We start from the raw sequence: 11,075 nt of genomic DNA on the forward strand, positions 1-11,075 counted from the left end.
TATAGGACTCTAGTTTAAAGAAATGAAAATTGGAACCCAGATATCATTAGAAAGGTGATCGTTACCGTATTATTTATAACGGCAAAAACATTGTAACATATATTAATTTTATTAACAGAAAAACCTGAAAGCTTTTTTTTTTTTTTAAGAGTATAGTTTCTACTTACTTGTAGTTGCATAAAATACCTCTGCAAGGATTCAGAAAAAATCTGGTTTCCTCTGGGATAAAGAACTCGGTTCCAGAGGAAAGGAGTGGAGGGAGACTTGCTGTGTATGCCATTTTGCATAGTTTGACTTTTGAACCGTGCTGATGTATTATTACCCGTTTAAAAAATTAAAATTATTTAACAAAAATTTAAAACAACAAAAATAATTTAACAGACGAAAAGAAGGACATTTTGGTCTTGAAATTTTAGGCTGAATGGCAGTTTTTGATAGAGTGGGAGGCTTTACAGCCAAGGGTAAGGCTAAGCCTTCTGTGGACTGCAGAGCTGATGGTAGTGGTTTATTTGGAAACTGCAGGACAGCTTTCCAAGGAAATGATATGCATACAGTAATTCAACACCCTTGATCTTCTGAGACAACCCTAATTTCAAGCATTCTGTTCCCTTGATCCTTAAATATACAGGCTAGGTACTCTGAATTTGGTTTAGAAAATACAGCCAACATTGAATTGTCAAGAGTTTGCTACAACCTGCTATTAATAGGAATTCAGGTACCAGAACTGGGTGTAATTGAAAGGCACAAAACTAGATATATTGGTAAAGAATTGTATAGGGAACAGGGATGTAAAACTATGCGGTTGGGAATCTGAGAAAGAATTTGCAAGTTGTCCTAAAGAGATACACAACAATTGGGTTGCCATACTCTGGTTTGGAGGGAATTCCTGGTTACTGCCTACATACCAGAGCCCTTCATGGAATATCTCCCTAACCTCACCCTGTATTCCCCCTCCCCTCCCCCACTGCAGAATGCCTTGAGTCCTAGATTCTAGTTCTGTTTTGATCTGATCTTTACCCTCCCTTCCTTGGATCCTGTGTATCTACCGGAGCCAGGTTACTCTCTGGGTCCTGGACCTGACTGTCTCATTCTGGAGGCTTCCAGACAGCCACGGTTAGTGCCCAAACCTGAGAGGATGTCTTCAGATGGAGGTGAGTCTGCAGGTGGGGGGAAGGTCCCTGCTACCTGCTTCCTCCTTGGAGATTCAAAACTTGACATTTTACGTGGGGACCATCTCTCTGGGCTGACCTAGATGGATGTGAGAACACTAGACCCCATCAAAGGCATCACACTTGGGGAGGCTGGGGAAGGAGATTGTGCCATTAAGACTATGGGTTGGGGAAGGAAGAGGGCCTCCTGGGTGGCAGATCAAAGTGTCTCAGAGGAAAGTGCTGAGTAGAGAGAAGAGATGGTAGTTAGCAACTTGCTTCTCTGGAAGAGGGATTCCTTCAACATGTGTTTGTGTGGCATGGGCAGGGGTGTGTGGTACAAGGGACACGGGGTTTGAAAGGGAAGACCCAAGTTCTGGTGTCTTCTTTAGGCAATTGGAGGCTGCTCTAGAATTTTGCCCTAAGAGAACTGAGCTGGGGCTGCTCTCGCTCTTATTGGGTGGGGGGGAGTGGAAGCCTTGGCTAGAAAACTGTTCAGTGGGGTCATCTGTTGCCAAGTCTGTAGAGAAATGTCCTCTCGGAAGCTAGACCAGAAGGTGCTGTAAGTGCCTCTGCTTAGAGCCTCTTGGCTCCTTCCAGCCCCAGCGAGGCTAGTTCTAGTTCAGGGAGCAGTTTTCCTTGCTTTCCCAGGGCCAGGGGAAGTGGGTCACTCCAGCAGGGATGAGAACTGGGGCTTCCCTGAGATGCTGTGTCTTTCTACCTTTTGTGGAACTCAGGCCTTCAGACCCATTTCACTGTGTTCCATACTTCGGGGAGTATTCCTGGCCCTCTGCTCTGTGGTTGAGGTGAAGAGTTCGCTCGTGTTCCATGTCTCCTTCATGATCAGGAAGCAGCGGAAGCTGAATGTTGTTAGTTTGCCAGTGGAATATTCTTTATAAGAGGGGGAGGAGAGTAGCATGAAATTAGGCAGATGATCTTCTATTACTATTATTAAAAGTCCTAGGAGACACACGTCCTAATTAATAAAGTACACGTTTTATGTATTTATCCCTGGTCTCTTTGACTAGAGTCCACATAGCCCCTGAACTGTGTTTCAGACTTCATTGTCAGTGCCTTGTTCAAAAGTGGACCCTAAATTTCTTTTTTTAAAAAAAATTAATTAATTAATTAATTAATTTATGGCTGTGTTGGGTCTTCGTTTCTGTGCGAGGGCTTTCTCTAGTTGCGGCAAGCGGGGGCCACTCTTCATCGCGATGCGCGGGCCTCTCACTATCGCAGCCTCTCTTGTTGCGGAGCACAGGCTCCAGACGCGCAGGCTCAGTAATTGTGGCTCACGGGCCTAGTTGCTCCGCGGCATGTGGGATCTTCCCAGACCAGGATTCGAACCTGTGTCCCCTGCATTGGCAGGCAGATTCTCAACCACTGCGCCACCAGGGAAGCCCTAAATTTCTGATATTAGGAGTTCCAAGCAGAAGGATCACAGATAACGTTTTAATAGGTCCCACATCTCCTTAAAGCTCTGGAAACCTCCCTCCCCATACCGCCTTCCCCTTACCCATTTCCTGGCTCTTATCTCTAGTCATTCCTGGCTGTTATGTAACAAAATTTCTGGGAACAAAACATCTAATCCACACACACCCCCCTCCTGGGAACAGTGCTTCTGCGCCTGGTGGCAGGGACCACAGAGCAGCTGGGAGCAGGATCCAGGTGGTGTGAGGGTGTTTGGAATGTACCCGTATGCTGGGTGGCATGTGTTATGGGGTATGAACTCGTGGGCCCAAGGGTCCTTGCAGCTTGCTTCCCTAGCGCACTAATTCTCAGCAGGGAGTAAGGGACATCAGAAACACTTGGGGGACATTCGCAAACTATACATGTTCCCCCTCCCTCACCTGTTGAGAATCAGTGCTCTGATTCTTCAGGGACTAGAGTGGAACTCAGATGACCTAGCTTCTGGTCTCCTCTTCTCCTACTCCAGCCCCTCTTTTTCTTTATCTCTGCAGCATCTCCATTGCCAGGACCGGACATGACCATGAAACCTGGCGCTGCCCTGTCTCCTTTCACTGCACTTCCCTTCTCCCAGCCTGCTCCTGGCCCACCAGACCAACCACCCTGGGAGCCGCCCTCGCAACACCCTGTGCCTTCAGCACTCTCTCCAGGCAACCCTCTGGTGCTCTCTGCTTTCCCCAGCCCGTTGTTGGTGACAGGGGACGTGGGCCCTGGCCCCAGTGAAGCTGGAGCTGGCAAGGTCATTGTCAAAGTCAAGACAGAAGGAGGGACAGCTGAGCCCTCCCAAACTCAGAACTTTATCCTTACTCAGGCCGCCCTCAATGGGACTGCCTCAGGCTCTCTCTTCGGGGGCCCTGAGAGTCCTGCCCCCGGATTCCTGACAGCCTCTAATGTGAAGACCCTTCTGCCCACGAAGGCAGTTGGGGTGAGCCAGGAGGGCCTCCCAGGCCTTCCTACTCAGGCTCCACTACCAGCTGCCCAACTGGCCCCCATCGTACCCCCGGAAAAGGCTTCGCTAGGGCTGCATGGGGCAACTGGGGAAGGAGGTCCTGCGGCTGCCCGATCCAAGCCCTCACTGGATGACCTCTCTTATACCTCCAAGGGTGTTTATGAGAATTTCCGATGCTGGCAGCGCTACAAAGCCTTGGCAAGGAGGCACTTACCCCAAAGTCCTGATGCAGAGGCCCTTTCCTGCTTTCTTATGTAAGTGGAGAGACCTGAGATTCATTATTCTAGAGGCTTTTAAATAAGGAGGATTTGGGGATGGACAAAAGAGGTTAGGCTATTTAGGAATACTTGAGGGCAGGTGATGAGGGTGCTGGAGATGCTATGATAATGAAAATAATAACGACGACGGACAACAACGATAACAAGCCTCTTTACCCACGTGCCAGATGATAACAAGCTTTCAGGTGTCTTCTCTCAAGTGACCTTCACAACCCTGTGAGTTCAGGCAGGCATTTTTATGGTCATCCTCATTTATGGATGAGAAGACTGGAGCTCAGAGCAGTGATTGGAACTTGGGTCTCTGATACCGAGTGCCAGGGCCCTCCCGTTCTATTTTACTACCTTTTGACATGGAGTTGAGCTGTCCAAACCGGCCAGGATGAGGAGCGCTGGGAGCGGGGGATGGTGTGCGGCTGGGCTGAGGAGCTTGTGTGCCACCCTCTCTACTGCCCCATGTTTTTTTGGTTTTGTTTTTTTGGCCACGCTTCGCGGCTTGCGGGATCTTATTTTCTCAACCAGGGATCGAACCCGGGCCCTCGGCAGTGAAAGCTCCAAGTCCTAACCACTGGACTGCCAGAGAATTCCCCACACTGCCCCCTGTTTTATTCAGGAGAATTCAAGTTGAAATAGGGAGGTGGTAGAGCTTGCTTAGTGGTCAAGGACCAAGGCCCCACCACTCACTAGATTTGTCATCCTGGGCCCTGGCATTTACTATCTTTGCCCTCAGTTTTCTCATCTAGAAAGGGGATGATTATACCTACCTCAGAGGGTTGCTGAAAAGATGAAATGAGTTAATGTATGTGAAGTGCCCAGCAGAATGCCCGGCACAGAGAATGCTTCATTAAATGGCAGCTGCTATTGTTGTTGTTATTGTTATTATTATAAAAAGGCAATCTAGAAGAGGAGAAGAACTCACAAAAGGCCAAAATGTCTGTGTGAGCGGATGCTTGACCTGGGAGCCCAGGGTCATGGGCTGTTATGTTTATAAAGCAAAGTCATTGACCATCTGGGGAATTTTCTTCCCACCAAGACCCGCTGTCTCTCTCAACTGCACTGTACTCTCAGCATTTTGTGTAAACCACCATATAACGCATGCCACATCTTACTGGACTTAAAAAAAAAACTGTACATGTTGTTCCTCCAGTGGCTGAACCCCTAAAGGAATCCCCCTTTCCGTCCTGACTCTGGAGTGAATAAATCAAAAGGCTCCCCCAAAGTCCTTGGTGTAGATCACCATACTGACTTCCCGCTTTCTGCAGACAGCTCTGGGTTCTCTCTTGGAGGCTGGCAGGCTGAATTTCTAACTCCTGGCCTATTTCTGCTCCCCATGTTCAGGGGCTCTGGGCAGGGTCTCCCCCAAAGTGCAGTCCAGACCCTCTGCCACAGTCACCCGGGAGGCTAGTAAGATGCTCAGAACTGGGATTCCGGGGCGCTGGAATCCATGGTTATAACAAGCTTCCCCAGGTGATTCTAGGCACAATAATGATTGAGGACTCATGGGAAGTCAGAAAGGCAAAAATGTATCACAAAGAGCTCAAAGAGTATTGATATTTGACTGTGACGGGTATCCCAGAGGCAAAAAAACACTTAAAAACCAACAAATAAAAACACCACACAGCCTTTAATTAGATTCATTTGGGTTAGGGAGTGCCTTTTTAAAAATGTAAGAGCCATTGGGCAGGGTTCAGCCTACTTTACAATGAATCCCATTAATTGAATAACATGAGCGCTTTCTTCCTTGTGTTTTGTTGAGGACAGCACTGTGAGAATTCAGGGTAGTTGATTTTAAAGAGTGGGGAGACGAACCCTCTGATTTTGTGCGAGGTTTGTAAATTTCAGTGGGAAGAAAGGCCAGTGTGGTGAATGGATGGATGTGAGGTTGGGGGTCTGGGATCTAATCAGCAGTGGGATGTGACAGGGACTGTGGGGCATGTTTGATCTGATGAGGGGCCGGGGGTGTGCACTGAGGTGGGTGTCAGGGCAGGTGGGAGAGGGGGTACACTTGTAGACTGTGACTGACCCAATGGGGGTTTTAGCCCGGTGCTTCGTTCCCTGGCCCGGCGGAAGCCCACTATGACCGTGGAGGAGGGACTGCCAAGGGCTGTGCAGGAGTGGGAGCATACCAGCAACTTTGACCGGATGATCTTTTATGAGATGGCAGAAAAGTGAGTTCCACCAACCCTCAGCCTCCCGAGGGGGGCTGCGGGGCTGAGGGGCTGAGGGGTGGGAGCAGGTAAGAGAGGCTTGGGTCTGGGCTGTGGGTGGTTACTATAAGGGATGCTGGAGGAGAGGTGTAGACTAGCATAGGGTCTCCTGGATCCTCGCTGCTTCCTCCACCATCTTGACTCTTGGGCTTTTCTATCCTATCTCCTCTTGGAAGCTCTCCCTTTTCCAGATCTTGAGTTGTATAGGGGCCTTGATATTGAAGCTCTTAGGATGGGATTGGAGCCCGGTTGTTGTAAAAAGTCCATGCTGAAGGGAACCTAGCAATGAGGAGGTAAGCCCTACTAGGCAGGTTCTTTCCTGTCTCGCTGACCAGGTGGCAAGTGACTACTGATGCAGACCTTGGGGCCACCACTCCTCTGGAAATAGTTTAGCCCGTCATCTTAGGGAGGGGCTGGTTCTTGAAGAGGTTTGTCAGGGCAATCCTGGATGCCCAGAGTGGTCTTCTGGCTCATATCCCCCATTTCTCCATGATAATCTCCTCAGTTAAAAAAGTAACTCAGGAAAATGAACCCTTTCCTCCAAGCTTAACTATAACTTTCTCCCCCAAATCTTCTGGACCCATACCTCCTAGATTTACCCTTCCAGGACCCCAGTCCCAGCCTCAGGACTCCTGGCTCTCAGCACTGCTTCCTGGTGGGAACTGCCTTAAATTGCAACCCAGGCCCTGCTTTGGGATTTCAGGCATTCTTTATGGTTGTAGGCAGGGGCAGAGGAGGCCTTGAGGAGTGGCCCACGTGTGGGATCTTGCCAGGTTGTGGCATAGGCCTGACTGAATTCAACAAACCTGTATTAATCGCTGCTGTATACCCTTACCGATGCTGGGTGAGATAGCATATGAAAAAGCCATGGCTTTGTCCTGTGAAGCTTACAAGCTCTAGGTTGTTTTCTTAATAAGCTTCCTAAGTGACGACTGCAGGTAGGGGGGCTATGTGGAGACCTTGTGAGGTTTCCCCAGAACTGTTATTCGGCCTTCTGTGAGCAGATACCCTGGGGTCTTGTGTCTGGGTTTCAAATGGATCTTGGTCTTCTCAGCACTGCCTGGGTCTTCTGCACCCTCTGCAGGTTCATGGAGTTTGAGGCCGCGGAGGAGATGCAGGTTCAGAACACACAGCTGATGAATGGGTCCCCGGGCGTGCCTCCTGCAGCCCCTCTGAAGCTTGATCCTCCAGGGCCCCCAGCCCACGAGGTTTGCCAGCAGGCAGGTAAGGCCGCCCAATTCCAACAGGAGCCGTGGGCCAGGAGCTCAAAGGGAGGTGTGCAGAAACCAGTCACGGATCAGGGGAGGCATTGCCTGTGCTTCTACCAGTTTCCCTCCAGGCAGGGGCATTTGATGTTCCAAACAGGACATACATAGGAGGCTGAGTTCTCAGGTTCCCTTTGTCCCAAACTAGGTATTGATCTTGGGTAAGTAAACCAACTACTCTCTCTCAGAGACTGTAATTGAGGCACATGATACCTCATCTGCCTGAGAAATGGGGGCTGGATCAGGGGGCTCTTTGGAGTTTCAGGGGTTCTGAGATTCCCCATCCAGATTCTCTCTCAGACCCTCCAGCTCCTAAATATCCTCCCCTGGCTGGTACTGTGTCAGGTCGGCCTGCTCTAGTCTGGAACCGTCTCAACGTGCCCAGGTTGCCGTTACAAATGGGGGCAAGAGGCAGAAGCCGAGGCCTTGGTGCCGCTTCCCATTTCTCCTTTCTGCTTCACCCCTCAGTGTACATTCCCAAGAAGGCAGCCTCCAAGGCACGGGTGCCCCGCCGGCGGCAGCGCAAGACCTGGAGGCCTCCGGCTCCTGAGGCCCCCAAGGAGATCCCACCAGAGGCGGTGAAGGAGTACACAGACATCATGGAAGGGCTGGTGGTGAGCCACTTGGCCACTGAGGACTCGGATGGAAAACAGGAAGAGGAAGAGCAGCAGCGGCAGGAGGAAGGGATGTATCCAGATGCGGGTCTCCTGAGTTACATCAATGAGCTGTGTTCTCAGGAGGCCTTTGTCTCCAAGGTGGGCTGGCCCTGGGTGTCTGGTTTCTAGCAGATCCTGGGGTGGGAACTCCAGGGAATCAAAGATCTAGGGTTCTGCCCGAGGCAGTGGGCGACTCGACTGTCTTCCGTGCTGAGGAATATGTGTGCATGGGCGCACACACGTGGATGTGTGTAGCTGGTGTTTTCTAAAAGCCCAGGGAGAGGGTGGTGAGTAGGGGGGTACATAGCTACTTCTCTAGAGCCTCTTGGTTCCCGTTATCTCCTGTCAAGAACTCCCATCACTTTTCCTTCCATTTCCCCAGGTGGAGGCCGTCATTCACCCTCAATTTTTGGCAGATCTGCTGTCCCCAGAACAACAGAGGGATCCCTTGGCCTTAACTGAGGAGCTGGAACAAGAAGAAGGCCTCGGTCTTGTCCAGGTAAACCTGGGAGGTAGAGAATATCAGAATGAGAGGCTCCCATGGCTTTACCTAACCCTACACTGTCTTGGATGGTATGGCTCCTAGAGACAAACAGCTTCAGCAGTCAGCTTTGGGTGCAGAACAAGTAGGCAAGGGACCGTGGAAACGGGAAGTGTAAGGGCTCAAAGCGTGGGAATAAGACCCAAGAAGGTGGAAAAAAAGAGCTGTGGTTATCTGGCTTTGATGCCGTTACTTAAGCCACTTGCTTGCGTTCCCTGCCCTGCCCAAGTACCATCTCCTCAACACCCAGCCCGCCACCCCTTCTCACAACCACATATAGAACAATATTTGTCCATTCTCCTTCTAGCTGGTCCAGAAGCGACTCCTGGCCTTGGAAGAGGAGGAGGACGCAGAGCTACCTCCAAGTTGCAGTGGAGCTCTACTGGACTCAAGTCCTTCTGTTTCTGATGAGGATGAAGATGGGGGTGGGCGGCTTCAGCCCTCACCTGGGCTTTGGGTGGCTGGGGGCACCGTCCGCCTTGGAAAGTCTGCTTCTCCGGGCAAGTGGGCAAGAGAAGTGCCTGGTGGGCAGGAGCAGGACTTAGATGGCCTGAGGGGGATGTGCAGGGATGGGAACACTCTGCCATCCCCCAGTGGCTGGGACCTGCAGCTAGAACTTGCAGCTCCACAGGGAACTCAAGGGCCCTTGGGTATAGAGAGAAGAGGGTCTGGGAAGGTTACAAACCAGATAGCCCCACTTCAGGATGACCACCTGGGAGGCGCTGAGTCCCCTGGGTGCTCCCTGGTGGGTGATAGGACTTCCGAGGCTCTGCCCCTTTGCTGGCAGGAAGGCCCCCAGCTCGAGATAATTCCCAGTTTGGATGCTGGACTTGCAGAGCTGGCCCCTCTGCAAGGAAAGGGGTCAGAAAAGCAGGCCCTGGGGGTGCAGACTGAACAACAGATGGGGGGTCTTGGAGTGGCTCCTCAGGAGACGGAGCCATTAGCAGTGCCCCAGGAAGGCTCTTCAGGGGCCATGTGGGGAGATGACAGAGGTCCTGCCACGGTTCAAAGTTACGACCAGAACCCTTCCCCTAGAGCACCTGGGGATAGGGACGGGGACGGGGCCTCCCTCAGTCCGGGAGTTTGGCTCAGCAGTGAGATGGATGCCGTTGGCTTGGAGTTGCCCTTACAGATCGAGGAGGTCATAGAGAACTTCCATGATTGGGAATGTGTAACTGAGCACCAGCAGGGTGGCCATGCATTGGGCTCCAGAAGCAACATTTCTCTGGGTCCTGGAGAAAGCACAGCACCTGGGGATGTGGGAAGCAGCATAGTTAGCTGTGGAGGCACAGATGCCACAGCGGCCCTAGAAAAGAGAAACTACTGCAGCTTGTCAGGACCTCTGAGGGCCAACAGCCCAGCCTCAAGCCTTAAAGAAAATAGAGAGCAGAGCCCTGAGACTCTACGGGATCCCAAGCATCTGTGGGTTGAAGGTTGCCCCCCGTTGCTAGAAAGCAGAATTGGTGCCTCTGCACTGGGGGCTTCTGAAGAAACCCTCCTGCCTGCAAGTCAAGGCAACATCCTTATCCTGGGGACCCAGGATACCTCCTCCTTCCCTGAGGCCAGCCCAGAGGCAGGGAGCGGAGGCAATTCCATTTCTCCCCTGGTGGAAGCCACAGAACAGGTCAACATACTAGATGTCAGGGATGCCGGTGGCCTCCAGCTAGGGGTCAGTAAGGATACCTGCCCACTAAGTTTTAATTCTTATGATCCCCAAGGAGAAGGCAGGGAGGATACTGATTTCTCTGAGCCTAAAGACCTTGCTTCCTTACCGGGGAACCCAGAGTCTTATGCACACGGGACACCCAAATCAGCAGCTCCTTTCCAGGGCCTTAGAAGCACTTCCCCTAGATTAGTTCTGAGAGAAGCCTCTCCTGTCAAAGAAACATGCAGCTCAGCAGATGGGGCCAAAGGCAAGGAGGAGGAGGAGGAGGAGGACAAGGAGGACAAGGAACTCTCCAACTTGGCCCACCTCTTGGCCTCTAAACTTAGCCTCTTACTAAGGGGGCCTCCCCTCAGTTTTCGCCCTGCCTCAGGCCTGTTCTCCTCAGGGGGTCAGGGGATCCAGAGAGCATCCCACTCCCTCGTTCCTGAGGCAAGAGGCCTCAGCCAGCCTCCGTATCCTGTTGCCAAGTCTGGGAAGCCAGCTCTAGTTGGAGGCCCAGCCCCTGCTGAAAAGAGGCCCTTCCAGGGAGCTGAACTTGGGGCACCTGGGAAGAAACCCCTGCCTCTGGGAGCGGTTCGGGCCTCAAAGCCTCGTAAAAGAAGGCGTGATAGTTTCCTCACAGGCAGGAGGAAGAAACGACGTCGTACCCAGTAGGGGGCAGTGGGACCGTCCTGTCCCACCTGCCAATCCCTGCAGGTGGGGGGCCCAGAGTAGATCTCACCCTGGTGGCACACCAACAGTTCGTTCTCAGCCCTAAGTTGTTTTGTTGTTCTGCAAAAGTGGCAAGCGTGGGAAAGGGGGTCACACTAGCTAGGCTAGAGGGGGTCCCCTTGGTGAGAGGTTGGGGGAAGTACCTTTGGAAGTTGTATGGGAAAAAAAAAAAAATAAAGATTTTGTTGCT

The 11,075-nt window shown here is 51.5% G+C and overlaps 1 protein-coding gene across 1 annotated transcript; it reads left to right on the forward strand.

Annotated features, from left to right (window-relative positions):
• The first annotated feature begins 1,066 nt into the window (after positions 1–1,066).
• On the forward strand, positions 1,067–10,828 carry NUTM1 (NUT midline carcinoma family member 1). Its single transcript, XM_061182297.1, has 7 exons — positions 1,067–1,151; positions 3,110–3,818; positions 5,879–6,007; positions 7,131–7,270; positions 7,780–8,066; positions 8,350–8,466; positions 8,816–10,828. Exons 1-7 carry the CDS (start codon positions 1,136–1,138, stop codon positions 10,826–10,828), a joined length of 3,411 nt encoding a protein of 1,136 aa, XP_061038280.1. The 5' UTR covers positions 1,067–1,135.
• The last annotated feature ends 247 nt before the right edge of the window (positions 10,829–11,075 follow it).

Source organism: Eubalaena glacialis, chromosome 2 (genome assembly GCF_028564815.1).
Source record: "Eubalaena glacialis isolate mEubGla1 chromosome 2, mEubGla1.1.hap2.+ XY, whole genome shotgun sequence".
In the NCBI taxonomy this organism is placed as follows: domain Eukaryota; kingdom Metazoa; phylum Chordata; class Mammalia; order Artiodactyla; family Balaenidae; genus Eubalaena; species Eubalaena glacialis.

Excerpts from the sequence above, each read along its gene's own strand:
- NUTM1 (XM_061182297.1), top strand. Across the intron at positions 7,271-7,779 it reads CGAGGTTTGCCAGCAGGCAG|TGTACATTCCCAAGAAGGCA; the intron begins GTAAGGCCGCCC and ends TTCACCCCTCAG. Across the intron at positions 8,067-8,349 it reads AGGAGGCCTTTGTCTCCAAG|GTGGAGGCCGTCATTCACCC; the intron begins GTGGGCTGGCCC and ends CCATTTCCCCAG.